General features: G+C 48.1%; 1 protein-coding gene across 1 annotated transcript in view; it reads left to right on the forward strand.

Annotated features, from left to right (window-relative positions):
- The window catches only part of VRK3 (VRK serine/threonine kinase 3), a 35,240-nt gene extending 14,480 nt beyond the window's left edge, over nt 1–20,760 (forward strand). The window contains exons 4-12 of the mRNA XM_065898266.1: nt 138–202; nt 1,526–1,592; nt 2,889–2,973; nt 3,250–3,355; nt 4,998–5,090; nt 7,591–7,723; nt 8,916–9,036; nt 15,351–15,409; nt 20,612–20,760. Coding sequence (XP_065754338.1) covers nt 138–202; nt 1,526–1,592; nt 2,889–2,973; nt 3,250–3,355; nt 4,998–5,090; nt 7,591–7,723; nt 8,916–9,036; nt 15,351–15,409; nt 20,612–20,760 — 878 coding nt within the window. The remainder of the gene's footprint in view (nt 1–137; nt 203–1,525; nt 1,593–2,888; nt 2,974–3,249; nt 3,356–4,997; nt 5,091–7,590; nt 7,724–8,915; nt 9,037–15,350; nt 15,410–20,611) is intronic.
- Nucleotides 20,761–24,191: the final 3,431 nt, after the last annotated feature.

The following is a 24,191-nucleotide window of genomic DNA, read 5'->3' on the forward strand; positions in this document are numbered from 1 at the left end:
GGAGCAGGTCATGAAAGTCGAGAATGCGCTTGACCCTGTTGGGAATCCGTTAACCACAGCTGCTGCTCGTTACTCTGAGGACGCTGACCCTGACCTTCCCTCTAGATGATAACCTTGCTCCTTTCGTCCATCCACAGCTGAGCCCGACTCCACCTTTGCCTGCGAGTCAAGTCTCCGAAAAGAAAGATTCTCACTTAAACTAGTGAGTGGCCCCGGGGGGAGCGGCACTGAGGGGATGGCCTGGGGCTTTAGCAAATGCACCACTGACCTCCAAGCCCCTCTGTGGGCTGGGCAAGCCGGAGAGCACAGCCTTGGCCTTCAAGGAGCAGTGGGACCTTGGGTGGGGCACGTTTCCCTCTGGGCCTTGGGTTCTTCTACATGGGGCCCCTCAGAAACCGCAGTTGGGTCCACCCATGAGCCCTGGCTCTGATGCTTTCTGGCTGTGTGTCTGGGCAAGCGCCCGAAACCTGGGACGGCTGGGTTGGGTGCCCTCCCTTGGCCCTAGATGGAGGCCGTGTGAGTGGTTCAGAGCCAGTGCTCCTGAACCAGGCTCGCAGATGAGTGATAGCACCTGCTTGCTGAGAGCCTGTCCTGCGCCCAACCCTGGGCTAAGAGTTTCATAATCAAACCTGTGGGGTGGTTACTGTGTTTCCCATTTAACAGATGAGGAGATAAAGGCTCCGTCGCTTGCCCAGGGATGCCCATTATGAAAATTGCTTTGTTCACTGCTGTATTGACAATGCCCAGAACAATACTAGGCACATAATAGGTGCTTTATAGAAAGAATGAGTGAATGGCAGAGCTGAGATTTGAACGCAGTTCTTTTTGACCCTGTGCCCTGAAGAACCCAGCTGTACTAGTTGTGTTTAATTAAAATATTTGGTTTGACTGCTTGGAAAAAAATGACCCAATGTTAGTTATGGCTTAAACAAGTATATTTTATTGCTTTTCCATTTAACAGTCTGGGGGCAGTGGTCCAGGGCTGATATGACAGTTCCATAAACCAGGGGCTTACTTTCCTTCTCTCTTGTTGCTCCAGGCCCCTCAATCTATAACGTTCATCTCATGGGCTGAGATGGCTGCTCCACCTCCTACCATCTCATCTGCATTCCAGCCAATTGGAAGAGGAAAAGAGGAAGGGGAGTGCCTGCCCTAGCCCTTTAAGGGCATAACCTGGAAGTTGCCCAGTCTCTTCTGCTCACGTCCCCATTGGCCAGAACTTGGTCATGTGGGCATTCCTCACTGCAAGGGAGACTGGGAAATGTAGTTTTTAGCTGAAGGGCATGTGTCTAGGGAAAACTTGTAGATCCTATTGTAAAAGAAAAGGAACCTGGGCAGTGACTCAAAGTCTCTGATATATGTTCACATGGAGCACCCTAGGGAATTTGGTTCTGATGTGTAGGACTTGGGGAACCTGGGTTATTGCTGGCATTACCCTGGGGTAATCCATGGCCAGTGATGACCTTGGAGCCCTTGCCTAAGAGATTCCAGTGTGACAGCCTTTTCCCCTCTCCTCCTCTACTAGGATGCCAAGGACGGGCGCTTGTTCAACGAGCAGAACTTCTTCCAGCGGGCCGCCAAGCCTTTGCAAGGTATTCCTCAGGGAAGTGGGCAAGTGGGGGAAGAGTTGGGGGTACCGGCTTGGTCAAAACAACTGGCTTCTCCCTGAAGGTGTGGGAAGGGTGGGGATTAAATTAAAGGCCCAGGTTTGCTCCCATCACCCCTCGGGCCTCAGGCCCCAGATGACAGACAGCGGACAATGGGCTGAGGCTGGCTTGTCATACCAGCTCTTGAGCACCAAGTATTAAATTTTCACAAATACTGCAAGCCAGTTATTAAAACATAGCCATCGGACTTCCCTGGTTGTCCAGTGGGTAAAACTCCGTGCTCCCAATGCAGGGGGCCTGGGTTCAGTCCCTGGTCAGAGAACTAGATCCCGCATGCCACAACGAAGATCCTGCATGCTGCAACTAAGACCCAGCACAGCCAAATAAATAAATAAATCATTTTTAAAATAATAAAATTGCCCTGCAAGCTTTCAGTCATAGCCATCTTAAATAAATAAATAAAACAGTCATCATAAATTTTATCAATTTACAGTCAAATTAAGAGCAAGGGTAATAAATACTCAAAGCTCATCCCTTCCTAATTATTTGTCTACATTTTCTATCATCTAGACTTTTTTTTTTTTTTTTTGGCCACGCCTCCTGGCATGTGGGATATTAGTTCCCCGACCAGGAATTGAACCCATGCCCCCTGCAGCGGAAGCGCAGAGTCCTAACCACTGGACCGCCAGGGAAGTCCCTACTATCTATATTCTTGAGGTTATTTACATTCACTGTATCTGTGTGGTGGAAATACCATGTAAGGGCACACTACTGCCTCTCTTTCCACCTCAGTCTTCCATGATACCACATTGGTAGCTTGAAACTGGCCATACTGGGAAGTATTTACACCACAGAAGTCAGCAAACACGACAGATCAAGGCTATCTTTCCCCAGACAACCAGCTGTTAAACTTTTATCAGCACACCGCTGGATCTGTACCATCCAACTGAGATCCTGGAAGGTGGGCGGACATGTAGTGACACCTTGACCAGTTTAGACACTCCCCAATCTCATTAGCTCTACATGGGAATTCAGAGGTTCCGCTGTCGCTCTTACCGCTTCCACTCACTCCAGATTTGTCAGTGCTTTCTCCCATGTTCACACCCCCTATCGTCACCCCCCTCACTGTCATGCACCCACAGAGGCGACATCACCAACCAGGAGACCCAGTGTGTGGCCTGGGCTCGGGCGCGCTCTGCTTCTGGTCTGGGAACGGGCTGCTGTCCGTTGTGGGTGCAGGGCCAGGTGGGCCCTAACCTGTCAGGCCCCTGCCTCCCACAGTGAACAAGTGGAAAAAGCTGCACTCGATCCCCCAGCTGGCCATCCCCACCTGCGTCGGTTTTGGCATTCACCAGAACAAGTACAGGTGAGTCACTTCACTTGCCACTCGCCTCACTGGCCCCTTCCTTTCTCTCCCTGTCACATGCCCAGGCGTGGCTGGGACCCTGGAGCCATTGGCCAGATAGTTGCTTCCTTCCTTCCCCCAGCCTTGAGGCAGGCTGGTCCCCCACCAATCCGAACCCTTCATCTCACCCAGGACCGGGATCTGGTAGCCCCCAGCCACACCCCATCCTTGGTGGCTTGTATTCCATCCCCTCCCCTGGTCATCTCTCCCACTTGCTGGGACACTCATGTCTTCCAGGTTCTTGGTGTTCCCCATCCTGGGGAGGAGCCTTCAGTCAATCCTGGATGACTACCCGAAGCATGTGATGTCAGTGAGCTCTGTGTTCCAGATGGCCTGCCGGCTGGTAAGTCCCTGAAAGTTGCAGGCTCCCATCCAGAGGATGGCCCCCCGGGTCCTAGTTTATCCGTCTGTTTGCTCATTGACACGTTCAGCCCGCACCTCCCTCTGCTGGGCACTGGGGCAAGCACGGTGACCAACACAGCTGAACACCAGGCTGTTAGAACCAGAGTGATAAGTGGGACTTCCCTGGCGGTCCAGTGGTTAAGACTCTGCACTTCCAGTGCAGGGGGCACGGGTTCAATCCCTGGTTGAGGCACTAAGATCCTGCATGCCATGCAACGCGGCCAGAAAAAAAAAACAGAGTGATAAGTATTGTCAGGAGACCGTAGCAGTTGGAGGAAGGGTCCCAGCCTAAATTGAGGGGTTCAGTTGAACTTCCTGGTAGAGGTCATTTCTAAGTCAAGAGTGGGATATAGCAAGGTGCTGGGTAGAGTAGGAGTGGAGATGCATGGGAGAACATTCCAGGCCAAGGATATAGCTTAGGCAAAGGCTGGTGTGGGAGAGAGAGCACAAGACTTTTGTTCATTCATTCCTTCCTTCATCCATCATTTCATTAAATATTTATCAGGTCCCTGCTGGGAATCAGACACTGTCCCAGGGGCTGAGAGTACCGTGGGGGGCAGCACAGTCATGGTTTTTATGTCTAGTGGGAGAGGATGATATTAAATCACAGTTGCACAAATTTTGAAAAGTGCTTTGACTAGAAGTGATGGAGAATAAGAGGACCCAGTGTAAATTGCTGGAGGGATGGAAGTGGCAAGGGAGTGACACATCAGGTGAGTCCCGAAGGTCATTACGCTCAGAGTGTCTGGAGTGTGACGTGTAGAGGGGAAAGGTAACAGCTGAGGTTGGTGTGGAGAGCTCAGCAGTGACCAGATCACGCAGGACCTTGAACACCAACCTGGGGGACCGGGACTCTGTCCCGAGGGCGCTGGGGAGCCACGCGAGGATTGGGAATAGGGGAAGGGCAGGGTCAGCTCTGGGTGTAGAAAGACCCTGTGGGCGGTGTGGGGATGGGCCGGAGGGGTGAGATGGAGGCTGGGTGAGGTCAGCACAGAGAGGACCAGGCCTGAGGAGGAGCTGGGCTGGGGGGATGGAGAGTTTGAACAAGCAGAACTTGGTGGGCAGTAGAGCCTTGGAGTCGATGGGGGCTTGGGTTGTAATCAAGATGTAAGGAGTACCTGGGCAGTTCAATATATGAGCTCAATGGAAAAGTCAGAGCTAGAGATCAGAATATAAATTACTTAGCTAAATGTATTTCTGCTCCCTAGGGCAAATGAGAAAAAACCTCTTTGATGTACATGAGTGCTGGGTTTTCTTTCTTGCGGGGGGTCAATAAGTAACCAGCTTCTTCCCCTCCTGAGATCAGCTAAGAGATAGACATAAGAGGTCAATGGAAAACCAAATATCAGCTTTAATGCTGAATTTTTCAAAAACCTAATTAGAAGACATGCTGAGGTGTGCTGTCAGGGTGGGCTTCCTGATGCTTCACTTAGGAGTAGTCAGGCTTGGACCACCGCCGCCGCCACCACAAGCAGCACCACGTGACCCCAGGCCCGACAGTGGGGGTTCCCTCCGGAGCTTTGCATCAGAGCCTCTTTGTGTTAGCCTGCTGCTCACGGAGACGCTTGCTTTCTTCCCCGCAGCTGGATGCCCTGGAGTTCCTCCATGAGAATGAGTATGTTCACGGCAACGTGACAGCTGAGAATATCTTTGTGAATCCAGAGGACTTGTGCCAGGTAATAGCCAGGCCCTCCTCCATCCTGGGGGCGCTCTGGGCTCAGGATCTCACCTGTCTCAAAACCTGCGTTCATTTCACAATGCTTATTGCAGACAAAGAATTGCTATCCATCATGTGTAAAGAGTTCCTTCAAATAAATAAGAAGAGATAAGTGACTTAGTAGGAAAATAGACAAAGGATAGGAAAAGCAGTTCGTAGAAAAAGAAATCCACATGTTAAGTATATGAAAAGATGCTTAAACTCCCGAATAGTCACAGCAATTACTCTTAAAATACACTATTTTTACCCTTTGGGTGGACAAAATTAAAAAGAAAAATAATATCTCCTGCTGATAAGGATGTAAGGAACTAGGAATTCTTTACGTACTATTGGAAGTATGAAATGGGCAGCCTTTTTGGAAGGTAATTTGAACATAGCAGTCAAAATTCAACTGCATATGTTTTTTGATCTACTGGGTCCACTTTTAGGAACGTATCTTATCCATATATTCGAAGATACATGTACAAAATGTTCCTGACAACACTGATCGTGACAGTAAAATTGGAAAACCTCAAATACATACTCCCAGTAGAGTACTAATTAGTATTTTAAAGTAAATTCTAATTACTCCTGCTAATGACAGAAACCCAATTTAACATGCCTTAAGCAAAAACGAAAGAGGAAAAAAAGTTTAAAAAGGGCCAAGTGCAATTTATTGCTCCATGGAGTGGAAAAATCTAGGACTTCACTGGCTTCAAGCATGGCTGAATCTAAGAACTCAGACCCAGTCATTGGGAAGCTGGGTCTTCCGTTTCTGGGCTCTTCTTGTGTTTGCATTGCTCATAATCAGGCAAACTGTCTTTCCTGTGGTGACAAAATAACCACCAGCAAATGAGGCTCAAATCCCCTCAGTTTAGCAACCCCAGTGGAAATAGTTCAGGTGAGCCCCACCTCAGACACATGGACTGAGAATTGGAGAGGGGTGATCCCAGAGAAAAACCCTGGAACCATAGTAGTCAGAGCTCTCTAAAGAGACAGAACCAATAGAATGTGTATGTGTGTGTGTGTGTGTGCGTATATATATAAGGGAGAGAGAGAAAGAGATTTATTATAAGGAGCTGCCCCAAACAATTATGGAAGCTGATCTAGGGACCTCGATCTGCAGTCGGCAGGCTGGAGACCGGGAGAGCTGATAATGTGTCTCGTCAGATCCAAAGGCCTGGAAACTAGAAGAGGTGATTGTGTGATTTCCAGTCTGAAAGCTGGCAGGCCCGAGACCCAAGAAGAGCCAATATTTCTGTTCAAATCTAAAGGCAAGAAAAGGCTGATGTTCGGCTCACGTGGTCAGGCAGGAGGCATTCATTCCCTTTCACTCAGCCTTTGTGTTCTATTCAACTGATTGGGTGAGGCCCAAGCACACTAGAGAGGGCAGTCTGTTTTATTCAGCCTACTGATTTAAATATTCATCTCATCCAGATACACCCTCACAGACACACCCAGAATAACCTTTGGCTACATGTCTGGGTACCCTGTGGCCCAGTCAGGCTGACACATAAACTTAACCATCACAAACTGTGACCAGAAGAAAAAGATGTAGGTCTCACACGGACAAAGCCAACAGTTGTCTACTCTCCATTCGGCAGAATAAGATGCAGCCATTAGGGACTTCCCTGGTGGCGCAGTGGTTAAGAATCCGCCTGCCAATGCAGGGGACACGGGTTTGAGCCCTGGTCCGGGAAGATCCCACATGCCGTGGAGCAGTTAAGCCTGTGCGCCACAACTACTGAGCCTGCGTGCCTAGAGCCCGTGCTCTGCAACAAGAGAAGCCACTGCAGTGAGAAGCCGTGCGCTACAGTGAAGAGTAGCCCCCGCTCACCACAACTAGAGAGAAAGCCCACGCGCAACGAAGACCCAACGCAGACATTAATTAATTAATTAAAATTTTTTTTAAATGCAGCCATTAAAAAGCTGATGTGGCTAACTTTGTGTGTCTAGTAGATAAGGGCTTTTTGTTTTAAACTCAGTTAAGCCTCCTAACGGCCCTGCAAGGTGAGGACTGTCATATCTTCATTTTACAAATGGAGAAATCAAAGCACAGAGACGTTTCATAATTTGTCCAAAGTTGTATGGCCACTAAAGGGCCAAGCTGGCATTGGAACCTGGTCTGTCTGGCTCTAGAGTCAATACACTGTTGAAGTGCAGTAAGCTGTGTGTCCAGCAGGAGGTAGAGTGTGATCCATGTGTGGGAAACTAGAGCCCCCTCCCGTACCACATGTGTTTACTGATTATTTAAAGAAAATGATTTGAAATAATGCATAAGAATCTATATTAGTGGTTACTTCTGGACAGTGGGTTTAGGGGGGCTGAGCAGTGATGGGGACAGTTGGTTTGTGTTCTTTTCACACCCTTGTGTACTGTTTGGCATTATGTTTCAAATTGCACCCACGATTGAAATCTCTGACTCCAGAATCCAAGCTCCTAACCTTCAAACTGTATGGCTTCTCCCCGCGTCCACACAGGTGACCCTGGCAGGCTACGGCTTCACCTTCCGCTATTCGCCAGGTGGCAGACACGTGGCGTACAACGAAGGCAGCAGGAGCCCACATGAGGGGGACCTTGAGTTCATTAGCATGGACCTGCACAAGGGATGTGGTAAGAGGCCAGAGAAGGGATTCAGGACCATGGAGACATGCTTCTCGGACAAGGGCCGTTGTAGGTTTTCACAGCCACGGACAGCAGATGGCCAAACACAGGAGTCAGGCTGAGCCAGGGAGCCACAGTAGGGATTCAGGACCATGGATAGCGCCCACACACATGAGGTCATCGTGGGGCAGTAGTCCAGCGCCAAGGGCAGTGAGCAGTTGACTGCAAGGAAGCCCTGTGGCTCCAGAGGTTCACGTTCAGGATCTCTGTAGACTTGGAACGTGAGAGTTGTCCAGGAGTCATCTAGGAGGGGCTGTTGAGTAAGCAGTTGGCTGTCCACGTCAGCAGTACAGGAGCGAGGTCTGGATGGAGACTCAGATGTCAGCAGTATCTCAGGAGTTGTCAGTTGAAGCCCAGGGATGGGAATGAAATTATCCAAGGAAGGTGTATGGGGAGAGAAGAGAACACTTTGAGAAGAAGATTCCTTGAGGAGGTCTCGGCCTCTCCTTTCCCAACCCCTTGATATGACCATCCATGTACCTGCCCGCACCCTCCCACTACACTAAGCTCCCCCGGGGAAGTGATGGTACCTGTGCCTCCAGCACCAAAGGGCAAAGGTCTGGCACAGTCAACTCTCACTGTTTGTTGAATGCTTATATGGAGTGTTGTCTACATCGTGTGATTTAGGAAGCATAAGAAAAATCATGCTGCTCTCTCCTTTGCCTTCCCTTACTGAGTGAGGCTGAGTTCAGTGCCCATCGTTCCGCGTTCCCTCATGCGCTGTTCTGTCTCTTCTATAACCCAGATGATCCCACGCTATAACTGTCTCTCCACTGGACTGTCAAGGGCTGGGACCCAACCAGACTCTTATCTGTGTTTTAAGAATGTGGGAAGGGGCCTGGCACACAGGGCTCTGAGGACTCATTGAATAAATAGGTGCATGAATGAAAGACAAGTAGATGAGGGAGTGAGCTAGTGAAAGCGGGGATGAAGGGATGGCTGAGGGAGTGGATGAGTAATCGAGAGACCCATGAGGGACTGAGGGTAGGTGAGTGAGAAGTGAATGAACAGATGAGAGCCTGTATGTTTGGGTGGCTGAGTGTGTGAGCCCATGCTTGAATCCGTGAGAGAAAGGAGGGGGGGGCGTGTCAGTGAGCAGGACATCTGGACTGAGCCGCCACCTCCTCCCCTCCCTCCCCAGGGCCCTCCCGCCGCAGTGACCTCCAGACCCTGGGCTACTGTCTGCTGAAGTGGCTCTATGGGACCCTGCCATGGACGAACTGCCTTCCCAACACCGAGGATATCATGAAGCTGAAACAGAAGTGAGTCTGGGGGTCAGCAGAGCCCATCACTGCCCAGCACCCCTGCAGGGGGGACTGAAGCTCAGAACCCAATAGGGAACAGAAAAGAGGGGGAGGCGGCATCTGGCAGGGTCAAGGCCTCTGCAGTTCTCGGGAATCTGCTCTACCGTCCATTCCAGCAGACAGGAGCGTGGGATCTGGAGCCACACTGCCTGGGGTCAGACTCCAGCCCCACTGCTGCAGGGTGTTGGGTGAGCAGCTTAACCTCCACAAGCCTCAGTGTCCTCCGTCAGGTGGGATCCTATTAGCACCCACCTCAGGGGGCTGTGGAAGGATTCGGGGGAGTCAGGTACGCAGCACTCAGCACAGAGCCTGGCCTGTAGAAAATGCTCACAGTGTACAGGACACCATGAGTCATTCACTCTCACGGGGACCCACAGGCAACCTGAACATTTTGGCCTGGGCCCTGCCTCGGCATCTGGCAACAGTGGCCTCTTTTACATGCTTCCTTCACCTCTGCATGTAAAAGCGCCGGGTCCTGCTGGTTCTGTTTTAGATGCTCAGCACCAAGGACAGAGGGCACCTCGGTGCCAAGGGAGGTGCTGCTGAGTGCGCGGTTCAGCACCAAGGACAGAGGGCAGCTGGGCTCAGAGGGAAGCAAGCACAGGGGCTTCGGTCTTCAGCACCAAGGACAGTAGACGGCTAGATACAGGGAAGCTCTGCAGGTCCACACGTTGGGATTCAAACTCTGGTATAGGCTTGGGGCATGAGAGTTGCCCCAAGAGGAGTCATCCAGGAGGGGCCATCCAGGAGATGGTTGGCTCTCCCATCTGAAGTGCAGGAATGAAGTCCAAACGGAGCCTTAGACCCCAGCAATGTCTCAGGAATTGTCAGCAGAGGCCCTGGGAGAGGATGAGAGATTATCCAGGCAAAGTGTGCAGAGTGGGAAGAGGAAAAACTCTCCAGTGAACAGCATTGAGTCTGTCGTACTTTTCAGTTCTCAGTATGCTGTGTTGTTGGTTCCTGTTGAGCCTCTGTCTCGTTTTATTTTGCCCCCTCTTAATTATCCCCCAGCTTCCTTCTCTCAACTGTGGACACACATACTTGCTGAATATATGTCCTACCGATATGCTTGCGTAAATGTACTTGTATCCTTAAACTTGCATGACGGTGGTGGCACTGTGTGTATTTGACTTGCATAAATGGTATTCTGTTCTGAATCTCACCTGTTTCTGGCTTTTTTCACTCAACACTGTAACCCCATCATTACACGTGCATCAACTTTACTGCTTCTGACTACTGCTTTCAAATCAGTTTGTATAGACACGTCTATGTCCTTAAACAACATATGATGAATGTATTTAACTTGCATAAATGGTACTGTGCTCTAAATTTCATTCTCTTTCTTTCTTTCACTCAATGCTTTATTTTTTAAACTTTACATTGTTAAAGAAGCTCAGTGCTTCTCCTCAGTTAATTTTAGGTGTAGCTGTGTCCTTGAAAAATACGTTGTGTTTGAAATGTGTTATGTTTGATTTATGCTGATCGAACGCACACCCAGATGCCATGCCCCAAATCTCACCCTCCTTCAGGTTTCGGCTTAGTCGTCAGTCCCCGGGGAGCCCTTCCCTCGCCCCCACTGCATCAGGTCTCCTGCTTGTTCACGTTCAGAGGAAGGGACGCCTGTCACGTTGGCCTGCCCGTAATGACCTGTTCAAGGCTGACCTTTATTGTATACTTTCCTGTGCCGGGCAGTGCGCCCAGTGCTCCCCTGTGTCATCCTCAGAGCAGCTCTGAGGTAAGTGCTCTCATGATCTGAAAGCACAGAGAGCTTAGGTAATCAGCCCAGGTCACACAGCTGATTAGAGTTGCTCCCAGGTCATTTGACTCCAGAGGAGGCCCTTCACCTGGAAGCTAGTGTCTCCCAAGTATGGGCGGCCCATCGCACGTGGCTTGGTGGTGTTTGGTTGTTACCATCCTCCACTCACCAAATACTCAGTGAGCACCTCCCATGCACCAGGCTCTATTCGAGGGCCTGGGGATACAGGAGTAACTAAGGACAAACATCCCTGCCCTCAGGGAACTCGCATTCTAATGGGGGAGATAGACAGTACAGAGATCGTGAAACACACAGCACGGCAGAGGTCAGGCGGTGGGGGCCATCAGCTCGGAACCCTGGGTAGCCATCAGGGGGGCTGTCAGGGTGTGGGCATGCCTGCTCTTTTAGATTTAAAGGCCAGGGCAGGTCTCATGGCAGTTGTGACAGATGAATCACCTCCAGAAAGGCAGTGAGGCAAGTAGGAGGTCCCACTTCGGTGCTAATAGGCCCCAACATCTCTGCTGAAGGATGAAGAGACAGAGAAAGAGAGAGCAGCCTTCAGCTCCCAGGTTTCCTCTGCATCAGAACCTGCCAGAACATGAGCCCATTTCCCTGCTTTCTTCATTTCTTTCTGCACTTATTTTCTGGTTTTCCAGTAGTTTTCCATTTTTGCATTGAAGTCAGGTGAAAACGAGTCACAGAATTAGCAACACAAGTAGTCGGAGCCCACAGCCCAGCCGCTAAAGCGGTTAAGTGAGGCTGAAGTTTGTGAACTGCTCCTTGAAGCGCTCTGCTGTGTTAGTGACGAGGCTGAGTTGCTCTTACGAGGAGACCTCGAAAGACTGCGGCCCAAACGAGGTAGATCTTTACTTCCTTCTCACTAACAGCCCCAAGGTAGGAGACCAAGGGTTGTGGGGTACCTCAGCCCCCCTCATACTGGGTGTGAGCTCTAGTGCCACTGACACCCGTTGCTTTTAGAGGGCAGGACCGGAATTGACATGTCTCTTGGTCACGTGGCCACCCCAAGCTGCAGTGGGGGCTGGGAAATGTCTCCAGCCTGTGGCTGCCGACCCCTGGGATTCTGCCATCACAGTGACACTGGGCGCCAGGTAGCGGACTCCTCCGCAGTGCCCCCTTTAGTCGGATTTCTCTGAAGGCAGGGACCGCGTCAACTCTCTTGTCACTGTGTCGTTCGCAGTACAGCGCTTGGCACGTTGTGGGTGCTCATGAGATAGTTGCAGGATGGATGAACGACTAAGGAAAGAAGGCGTGAACCTTCTTCACACCCAGGCCTGGGCTTCCGTGTGGGCACATGGGTCAGGCAGAGGCAGCCCCAGCCTTGGAGGTTCCCAGGCCGGGAGGAGACGCGCAGGCAGGAAGTGAGCGGTGCCTGTGAGGGTGGAGGCAGCCCCGGGGCATTTTGGGAGCAGAGGGGAGGCACGTGACCTGGCCTCGGGCCCCTGGGAGCACTTACCCAAGAGACGCCTGACCCGGTCTGCCGAGGAGTTTCCCAGGTGGACAAAGGGGAGGCAAGATTTCTGGATAGACAGCATGTCACATGTGTGAACTCTCTGTTCGTTCATTCGTGCATTCTGAACCTGCTTCCTGAGGCTCCACTGGGTTGGATCCTCCCTCCCCCTACCTCCTCTAACTCCTAAGAACAGTCGTATCTCCCTTTTCACCGCTCTCCCACCTTCCCCTTCACAGGAGTTAAACAAATGTGACTGTGACATGCTTCACTAAGAGGCTCCGCCCTTGCCAAGTAGGACGCAGAGTAAATAAAATAGGTCTTAGTAATCACTTTATCAATGACTTCAGAATAAGTAAGAGTTCCTTCCAGAACCCCAGATTCCAGCCACGATCACAGAGGGAGGGCGGGGAACATGAAGATACTCCACAGGGAGCATCGGTGGTGATGGTGGGACTCATTCTAAACACCACCAGCCCAGCCTCTGTCGGTTGACTTGAGGCAGTAACCAAAGGGCCCACAAGGGGGCAGTGTTGCCACATGCACGTTTTCCGGAGCCCTAGCCTGTCCTCTCCGACGTCTTACTGGTGTGCGTGGCTTTTTTCCATTCACTCAGCAAATATGTATTCATTTTTTTTGAAAGTTCTAGTTCATGACAGAATGAATGAATAAAAGAAAGAGGAGAGGCAATTTGATTCCCCATGGCTTTCTGTTGTGCAAGGCCCCCAGCAGGGAAAGCACAGACTCTGGTTGCAGTTGGTCCCTGCTCTCAAGGCTGCCACTGGGTGGGGAGGTCCCACGAACACAGTGACAGCCTGTGATGGGAGAATTGCTCACACAATTTACAATGTCCTGAGGCTGGCACAGCCCGTTTCTGCCATCACTCGCTCGCTCAATCATTTACCACATACACCCTGAGGCTGCTGGGGAGAGACAAGGGTCAGACCCAGCCCTTCTTGTGCACATATGAGAGTTGCTGTAGGGGATCCGTGGACCTATGCGCAGGGTGTGCAGACACTCGGCAGGGATCTGTTTCCCCAACCTGCAGGGGTCCAGGGGAAGCTTCCACGGTACCAGCCCTCAAGCCATGTCCAGAAGGGAGAGCAGCCACTCACGGGGGGTCAAGGTGGGGAAAGGCTGCCAAAGGCAGAGGAGCAATATGTATAGAGGCCAGGGGATGTGGGTGGATGTGTGACCTGGTTGGGCTAGGAGTTTGGTGTGACTGGAGTATGAGATGGAGGGAGGAAGCCAGGGAGGCAAAGCCACAGGGGCTGGTGTCTTTGCTGCCAGAGGTTTCCCAACAGGGCACTGGGGAACCACAGGAGGGCTGCGAGCAGGGAGGGGCAGGGTCCACTCTGGGCATAGAAAGACTCTCTGGGGCTGTAGGGGGGTTGCATGGAAAGCTAGGGAGGAGGCTGGGGTCCAGGGAGAAAGGGTGAGGCCTGAGCTGGGCTTAGAGCCATGGACAGAGCGGGGAATGGGGCAGAGAGTGCTAGGGAGCAGGAGGGTGGGGCCTGGGGACTTGTGGGCTATGGGGCGGGGAAGGGGAGGACAGCACCCCATGCCTGGGTGGACAGTGGGGAGCCAGCCCGGTGGTGCAGGCCAGAGGAGGATACAGGAGGCCAGGACTCTGAGGATGGAGCCAAGGAAGTGGATGAACTTTCATTTCTCTTTCTTGCTTTTTTTTTTTAATTGAGGTAGGTTTACAATAGCATGTTAGTTTTTTTTTTTTAATTTATTTTATTTATTTATTTTTGACTGCGTTGGGTCTTTGTGGCCGCATGCGGGCTTTTTCTAGTTGCGGAGAGCAGGGCTACTCCTCGTTGCGGTGTGCGGGCTTCTCATTGGGGTGGCTTCTCTTGTTAAGCAGCACGGGCTCTAGGTGCGCGGGCTTCAGTAGTTGTGGCACGAGGGCTCAGCTGTCGTGGCTCACAGGCTCTAGAGCGCAGGCTCAATAGTTGTGGCGCACGGGCTTAGTTGCTCCGTGGCATGTGGGATCTTCCCGGACCAGGGCTCGAACCCGTGTCTCCTGCATTGGCAGGAGGGTTCTTAACCGCTGTGCCACCAGGAAGGTCCCCAGCATGTTAGTTTCATTATACAGCACAGTAATTCAGTTATATGTATATGGATATATATATGAATATATATATATATTCTATTTCAGATTCTTTTCCCTTATAGATGATTACAAAATATTGAGTAGAGTTTCCTGTGCTATACAGTAGGTCCTTGTTGGTTATCTATTTTATATATACTAGTGTGTATATGTTAATCCCAACCTCCTAGTTTGTCCCTCCGCCGCAACTTTCATTTTTCTTGAGTGGTCCAAGAGGATGTGTGTGTGTCTGTGTGTGTGTGTGTCTGTGTATTTATACATGTATATGTATACAAATACGTGTGTGGATAGACAGATAGATAGTTTATCCTCATTATTCACAGATTCTGTATTTGTGAGTTGACCTCTTCACTAAAATGTATCTGTAACCCCAAAATCAATACTTTGAATGGCTTTCAAAGTCATTCTCAGACACGCAGAGTGGAGAAAATTGAGTTGCCCGATGCACGTGATCCTACCCGAGGCTGAACAAGGCGACACTCTGCCTTCTTGTTTCAGCTCACAAGTGTCCTTCATGTGGTCTGTTTAGTGCCACATTTTCCACACTTTTATGCTTTGGCGGGGGTGGATTTTGCTGTTTAAAATGGCCCCAAGCATAGTGATGAAGTGCTAAGCGCAAGGAAATACGTGTGTGAGATGAGCATCCTTCAGTGCTGTTGGACCAGAGATCCATGTGAATGGATCAACATTATATTAAATAAGATGTCTTTAGGCACACAGGTAAAACCAGGTGATGTATTGATCAGTTGGTAAAAATGTTGCGATTGGAAGCTGTGCTTCTGGTAAACTCCTGGCTCAGAATTGGCTCCTTCAGTGTCTAAGTCCTAACTACCGTGAATAATGAGAACTAGGGCACATCTACTAGACATCCTGTTTCAGAAGGTTGCTCTCCTTCCCTAAAAGGCCTTTCACATGTACCTCTGTCCTCTCAGGTTTCTTGACAACCCAGAAGGCCTCGTGGGACAGTGCAGTCACTGGATCAATACCTCAGGTATGTCCCAAGGGGAGGGAGCAGGCAGGGGCCTTGGAGGGACCCGGGGCTCAAGCCCATCCCGGGGATGCCTCTCTTTACACCAGTCTATTTTCCTTCTTTGAGTTTTCCAAATCACACATGTATTTGTGCCCCTTGCAGAAAGACAGAAATCTTCCCCCAAATTTCAGAAGTGTGTCTGGACAATAATAACAGCAACACACACACACACATAATGTGTGGGGTTTTTTAATGGAATCATATTACGTATATTGGTCTCGGACTTACTTTTTCATTTAAGAAGGTGATACCTTAGAGACTTCTGTGTCAATACCTGTAGAATTTTATGGGGTTTTTTTTTTTAATTGTGGTATAATACACTTAACGTCAGTTAAAACTACAGTTCTGACTCATTAGTCCTGAAATCCGTTTAACAGGTCAAAAACAGGATTTTTAAAAATTAAAAAACAGAAAAATACGAATGCCTTACAGAAGTTAAGGAAATGCCGTATCTTCAGTGATACATATTTATACTGATATATATGTATGTGAGTAATGGGTTATAATTAGAAATACATCTTATATTTGTATTTTATATTATAAAATGTATTTCTAATTATATCTCTATTTCTGTCTTATTTATAATTTCATTTGTTTTTTTGTTTTTAGATTCCACATATAAGCAATATCATATGATATTTGTCTTTCTCTGTCTGGCTTACTTCACTTAGCTTGATAATCCATGTTGCTGCAAATGGCATTATCTCATTCTTTTTTTGGCTGAGTAATATTCCAGTGTGTATATATATATATATATATATATATATATATATGCCACGTCTTCTTTATTCTTTTTTTGGCTAATATTCCAGTGTGTATATATATATATATATATATATATATATATATATATATGCCACGTCTTCTTTATTCTTTATTCTTTTTTTGGCTGAGTAATATTCCAGTGTGTGTATATATATATATATATATATGCCACGTCTTCTTTATTCTTTATTCTTTTTTTGGCTGAGTAATATTCCAGTGAGTGTATATATATATATATATATATATATATATATATATATATGCCACGTCTTCTTTATTCTTTTTTTGGCTAATATTCCAGTGTGTATATATATATATATATATATATATATATATATATATGCCACGTCTTCTTTATTCTTTATTCTTTTTTTGGCTGAGTAATATTCCAGTGTGTGTATATATATATATATATATATGCCACGTCTTCTTTATTCTTTTTTTGGCTGAGTAATATTCCAGTGTGTATATATATATATATATATATATGCCACGTCTTCTTTATTCTTTATTCTTTTTTTGGCTGAGTAATATTCCAGTGTGTGTATATATATATATATATATATGCCACGTCTTCTTTATTCTTTATTCTTTTTTTGGCTGAGTAATATTCCAGTGAGTGTATATATATATATATATATATATATATATATATATATATGCCACGTCTTCTTTATTCTTTATTCTTTTTTTGGCTGAGTAATATTCCAGTGTGTATATATATATATATATGCCACGTCTTCTTTATTCTTTATTCTTTTTTTGGCTGAGTAATATTCCAGTGTGTATATATATATATATATATATGCCACGTCTTCTTTATTCTTTATTCTTTTTTTGGCTGAGTAATATTCCAGTGTGTATATATATATATATATATATATATGCCACGTCTTCTTTATTCTTTATTCTTTTTTTGGCTGAGTAATATTCCAGTGTGTATATATATATATATATATATATATATATATATGCCACGTCTTCTTTATTCTTTATTCTTTTTTTGGCTGAGTAATATTCCAGTGTGTATATATATATATATATATATATATATATATATATGCCACGTCTTCTTTATTCTTTATTCTTTTTTTGGCTGAGTAATATTCCAGTGTGTGTATATATATATATATATATATATGCCACGTCTTCTTTATTCTTTATTCTTTTTTTGGCTGAGTAATATTCCAGTGAGTGTATATATATATATATATATATATATATATATATATATGCCACGTCTTCTTTATTCTTTATTCTTTTTTTGGCTGAGTAATATTCCAGTGTGTATATATATATATATATGCCACGTCTTCTTTATTCTTTATTCTTTTTTTGGCTGAGTAATATTCCAGTGTGTATATATATATATATATATATGCCACGTCTTCTTTATTCTTTATTCTTTTTTTGGCTGAGTAATATTCCAGTGTGTATATATATATATATATATATATATGCCACGTCTTCTTTATTCTTTATTCTTTTTTTGGCTGAGTAATATTCCAGTGTGTATATATATATATATATATATATATATATATATGCCACGTCTTCTTTATTCTTTATTCTTTTTTTGGCTGAGTAATATTCCAGTGTGTATATATATATATATATATATATATATATATGCCACGTCTTCTTTATTCTTTATTCTTTTTTTGGCTGAGTAATATTCCAGTGTGTATATATATATACATATATATATGCCACGTCTTCTTTATTCTTTATTCTTTTTTTGGCTGAGTAATATTCCAGTGTGTATATATATATACATATATATATGCCACGTCTTCTTTATTCTTTATTCTTTTTTTGGCTAATATTCCAGTGTGTATATATATATATATATATATATATATATATATATGCCACGTCTTCTTTATTCTTTATTCTTTTTTTGGCTGAGTAATATTCCAGTGTGTATATATATATACATATATATATGCCACGTCTTCTTTATTCTTTATTCTTTTTTTGGCTAATATTCCAGTGTGTATATATATATATATATATATATATATATATATATGCCACGTCTTCTTTATTCTTTATTCTTTTTTTGGCTGAGTAATATTCCAGTGTGTATATATATATACATATATATATGCCACGTCTTCTTTATTCTTTATTCTTTTTTTGGCTGAGTAATATTCCAGTGTGTATATATATATATATATATATATATATATGCCACGTCTTCTTTATTTGTTCATCTGTCAGTGGTCATTTACGTTGCTCCCCTGTCTCGCCTACTTTAAATAGTGATGCTATGGATACTGGGGTGTGTGTATGATTTTGAATTAGAGGTTTCTATGGGTATATGCCCAGAAGTGGGATTGCTGGTTTATATGGTAGCTCTATTTTCAGTTTTCTGCGGAACCTCCATACTGTTCTCCGTAGTGGCTGCACCACTTTACGTTCCCACCCACAGTGTAGGAGGGTTCCCTTTTCTTCACACCCTCTCCAGCATGTATTGTTTGTAGACTTTTCGCTGAGGGCCGTTCTGACCGGACTGAGGTGATAACCTCACTGTAGTTTCGATTTGCACTTCTCTAATGATTAGCGCTGTTGAGCATCTTTTCATGTGAACCATCATTTTTAAAGCCGATTCCTCTTACTGGAGATTGAGGCTGTTTTGGTTTTGTTTTGGGGGAGTGGTTTTTTCCAGCGTGCCTGCTGTAGGACGTCTACATTGCTCTCTAAACATGAGGCAGAGAGACAGCCGGGAAAGGATAGTTTATCCCCTCCAGTCTGTAAGGACTCTTTTGCGGTACGCGGGCCTCTCACTGCTGTGGCCTCTCCCGTTGCGGAGCACAGGCTCCGGATGCGCAGGCTCAGCGGCCATGGCTCACGGGCCCAGCCGCTCCGCGGCATGTGGGATCTTCCCGGACCGGGGCACGAACCCGCGTCCCTTGCATCAGCAGGCGGACTCTCAACCACTGCGCCACCAGGGAAGCCCAGGACTCATTTTTAAATTACCTGAAATCCCTGGATTCAGATCATGTCTCTGCTGCTCAAGTCACTCTCCCCTCCAGCCTCGGGCTCTTGCTCCGTAAGAATGAGCCCCATTGGCAGTTCCCTGGTGGTCTAGTGGTTAGGATGCCAGGCTTTTACTGCCCAGGGCCCGGCCAGCTTCAATCCGTGGTCAGGGAACTGAGATTATGCAAGCTGCGCCAGCATGACCAAAAAAAAAACAAGGAGCCCCACGGTTAGTTTATTGCAGCTCTGCTGATTCTAAGGCAGTCACGGGGAAGTGGAGCTGGTGGCGCCAGTGGGGCTGGTGGGGCCGGGCTTGGGGTGGGCGGGGCCAGAAGGAAGTTCAGCCCCAGGTTTACCAGCCTCTCTGAGCCTCCGCTTCCCCACGTGTAAAATGGGGCGAATAATAGCCCTCACCTCCCGAGGGTTGTCCCGAGAATTCAGTGTAGAGCTGGGCCCAGGGGTGCTGCCTTAGCTTCTGCCGCAGCCCTAATTAAACGTGCTCAGAGCCAGCCTGAGACGACATTGCTCAAGTGGGAGCTATTATGATTACTGTATTGGTTTCATAATTGGCACTTTTAAAAAGTGTAATAATGGTATTGTGCTATTTAGGGAAAACAAACAACAAAAAGGCTTTATCTTTTAAAACAGCCTCTATCTTTTAAACTCCATCCCTGGGGCAGCCAGCCTGGTTTTGTAAGCCAGTGAACTAAATTTTTGTGGGGTTTTTTTGGCCTCATACCCTGACTTGCGGGATCTTAGTTCCCTGACCAGGGATCCAACCCGTGCCCCCTGCAGTGGAAGCGCAGAGTCATAACCACAGGACTGCAAGCGAAGTCCCCTAAGAATTGTTTTACAGTTTGAAATGGCTGGGGAAAAAAGTCAAGAGAAGAACACTTTGTGACGCGTGAAACCTGTCTGACGTTCAAGCCGCAGAGTCCATAAATAAATTGTCTTGGTGCATAGCTGCGTCCATCGGCTTCCTGCCTTCCGTGGGCCTTTTGTGGGAGAACAGCTGAGCTGGGTCCTGGCCACAGAGATTCCCGGCGTACAAGCCTGCTGGCTCCCATTTAGAGATACCCACCAAATAGTCGGAGATAAAATTGTATAATCAGCCTGGGTTTGCTTTAAAACAATACAGGATGGGGAAGGGGTAGGGGTTTTGATGAAACAAGATGGGCATTAGTTGACAGCTGATGAGACTGGGTGACGGATACGCTGCTGTTCATGGTACCGCTCTCCTATTGCTTATGTTTGATGTTTTCCAAAAAAAACAATTTAAATCTAAGTGGTCGTGGCAGTGCTGGGCACAGAGGAAGCACCGAGCAAATGGGCACCACGGCTGAGACCCTCTAGCCAGAGCCCCTCAGGCTCTGGGTTGGGTACCCCTCTCAGGCTCCTCCCGTGTCTTGACCACAGAGACCCTGCAGAAGTACCTGAAGGTGGTGATGGCCCTCAAGTACGAGGAGAAGCCGCCCTACACTGCCCTGAGGAACAATCTGAAAGCCCTGCTTCAGGATCTGCGGGTGTCGGCCTACGACCCCTTGGACCTCCAGGTGGTACCCTAGGTGCGTTCCAGTGGGAAGAGTTTGTGAGGCTTAACCCTCTCCCCAGCTCCCACCGCTGTTTCCACCGATGCCATTTGATGTTTATACTCCAGGGGCCAACTTCCCAGTGAGCTGCTGCCTTTTTCCACAGGATTCTTGAACCTTCCAGACCCCGGGCATCACAAGTAGCACAAGTAGCAGGAACTCGACTCAAACTGGCTTTAAGGAAAAGGGCAATTGATTGGCCCTTGTCACTAGAATATTCCGAGGGGGAAGCTTTAGGTGTGACTGGATTCGGGGCCTGGAAGTTAGCACCGAGATGTGGTCAGTCTCTCTGTCTTTCTCTGTCCCTTTTCTCATCCCTCCATCCCTCTACCCATCCACCTGCAGTCTCTGCTTTCCTTTGGGTCACCCCCCAAAAAACCCCATCTGTCCCCCACCAAAACCCCTGGCTCTGTGTCCAGTGCCTCACCTTGCTCGTGTGTGTGTGTGTGTGTGTGTGTGTGCGCGATGACTCTAAAGTTTGACTACAGTAAGCATACACATAGGGAAGTAGGGGAGCTAACGCCCAGGAACTAGAAAGGCTACACAGTACAACACGTGGACGAACACATTGACAAAACATTCCACATCTTTATAAAAGGGGCTGTATTGGTCCTTTTGCCTTTTTCATTGTTGTTCCACTGAGCCCATATGGCCATTCCTTGGGATAATGAGGAAGGGCAATTCATACTGTTTGGTTCCTTGCCCCACAGTCTTGCAGCTCTTCGATGGTGGAGATGAAGGATGCTCTTTATAACGCCAGTGGCTGGGTGTTTGCTTGCTTTGCCAGGGTTTTGTTTTCCAGACAAAACACCTTGAACACCCGTGTGCACACAGGCCTGAGGATGGATTTCTTTTGAAGGAGATAAGCGATTGCTCTTCCCCGGGGGCTGTACTCACTCATTTACACGCCCCTTAGCACTGAGTGAGAGCTTACGGGAATCTGTGGAAGGTCAAGATTATAAACTCAGCTCACTTGACGGTTCATTTTGGTGAGGCAGCACGGGTGGGTTCTGAGGAGCAGCTTCCCCAAGGCCCTCCCCTGTCTGTGGGGTTGTCATTTCTCTCACATGTCTGTCTGGATTCAAAGCTCAGTGTCTGTCCAACTCAGCGGCTCTCAGACAGAGGCAGTGTTCCCCCGGGGGCCATTTGGCAGTGTCTGGAGACATTTTTGGTGCTCACGCCTGGGGAGAGGTGCTGCTGGCATCTCAGGGGTCGAGGCTGGGGATGCTGCTCCGTGTTGTGCGACACACAGGCCGCCCTGCTATCAGCAGCGCCACGGCCGAGGAAGCAGGCCCGCGTGCGTCTTGAGGAGCATCCTTGTGGGTGGCAGCCTGTCTCCCACAGTGTGGTCTTCTTCTCTTGGCACCTTGACGACAGGTGCTTCTTCAGCCCTGCAACCCTTACTCTCATCCCAGAGCTGAAACCACGAGGTAACATGTGTGTCCGGCTCTTCACACAGTGCCTGGGTGCAGAGCGCTCCAGAAATGCCAGGTTGTTTGTTTGTTCAGTGACCTAGCAGGCTCCCTGCCTTAATCACAGACACTCTCCAAAAGTGAAGGCGTGACCTCTACCCAGCTCGCCACCCTCCCAGTCTCTGTCCCCCCAACCCCCAGCTGTCCTGAGAGACCTCTGGGTCCTCCCACACCCCTCTCTGCCCCCAGCCCTGTCCCTGCAGGCGGCTGCTAAGTCTCTTCTAGCCCTCTCCTTCAGGGCTCTGCCTCTGCCCGGACCCCCGAGAGTTTGGTCACCTGCTGGCGGTGAGCTCCGGGAGGGCCGGGTCACGTCTGTTTCTGCATCTCTGTGCTTCCCACTCACATCACTGGCCTGGCTCATAAATATTCCACCCATATTTACCGAGTGGGTGAGTCCAGCCTTCCCGTCAGTGCTGGCCTGTCTTACAGTACCTCCCTGTCCCCCGCCCCCAGTACCATGGAAATTTAAAAGCTAAAGACCGAACAGCCCCTTTCAGGATCATTACAGCTCACTCTCTGGGGACCACTTACTCACTGCCAAGTTTGTCCCTTCGTTAGGAACTTAATGAAGAGATGCTCCTTAAGGAGCCTGGGGACTTTGGAGTAACTTGAGGATCATCTCGCCTCTGCCTTGGCCCGAGCGCCCAACCACCCCTCAGATTCTAGGCCAGGCCAAGCTCAATCCTACCTCAGGACCTTTGCACTTAACCATTCGCATGGTCTGTGACGATTTTCCCCTTCTTTTTTAATTAATTTATTTATATATTATTTTTGGCTGCGTTGGGTCTTCGTTGCTGTACGCGGGCTTTCTCTTGCGGTGAGCGGGGGCTACTACTCTTCCTTGCGGTGTGCGGGCTTCTCATTGCGGTGGCTTCTCTTGTTGCGGAGCACGGGCTCTAGGCGCACGGGCTTCAGTAGTTGTGGCTCACAGGCTCAGTTGTGGCACGCGGGCTGTAGAGCTCAGGCTTCAGTAGTTGTGGCACACGGGCTCAGTAGTTGTGTTGCGGGCTGTAGAGCGCAGGCTCAGTAGTTGTGGTGCACGGGCTTAGTTGTTCCGCAGCATGTGGGATCTTCCGAGACCAGCGCTCGAACCCGTGTCCCCTGCACTGGCAGGCAGATTCTTAACCACTGCACCACCAGGGAAGCCTCTCCCCTTCGGTGTGCATGACCGGCTCCTTCTCATCACTGCCTCTCAGATCCCGAGGCCTCCCCTTGTCGCCTTCTGGAGGGAAACGTGTTTAATCTGTCGTGTCTCCACGCTTCTCCTCCAGATTGTAAGCCCAGCAAAGTCTTCTTGTTCCTCTTGTTCGTGGTGGTATCTCGCATCCCTAGAAAGTAGAAAGCCCCTATCACACAGTAGGGGCTTAAAGGGTGCTCTTTGAATGAATGACACTGACAGCCATTTTTATCGTCTTCTAGAACTTTCAGCCTGCAGTTTGAAATGGAAAAAAAAAAAAAGAAGATATGTGACTCAAGGACTGCTATAGAATCACAGACAAGCTGTTAGAAAGATCCCTCGAATGTGCATTCCTGCCACTTCTTTAGATCATCCGTCTAGATCAGCCTCAGGGAACCCGGAAGTTAGGCTCAGATACTGTGAACTCCCTCCTTTGACCATCCCTCCCTTCAGCCGTTGTCTCCCACCAGCCACTGGCGTTTTGGACTGAGAAGACCCCCAGTTCACAGATGGGGGTTGGGCTGGTCCTCTCAGTAAGGACGCGGCCATTGGCACCACTGTGCTGTAGCAATGAATTGTTTCTTTGGAGCTTGGAGGGTTGAGTGACTGCAAAAGAAGTTCCTTTTGGAAAACTTTAGCTCATTTTTTCCCCGTGTTTTTTTTTTTGCGGTACGCGGGCCTCTCACTGTTGTGGCCTCTCCCGTTGCGGCGCACAGGCTCCGGACGCGCAGGCTCAGCGGCCATGGCTCACGGGCCCA

This window comes from Phocoena phocoena, chromosome 20 (genome assembly GCF_963924675.1).
Source record: "Phocoena phocoena chromosome 20, mPhoPho1.1, whole genome shotgun sequence".
NCBI lineage: Eukaryota > Metazoa > Chordata > Mammalia > Artiodactyla > Phocoenidae > Phocoena > Phocoena phocoena.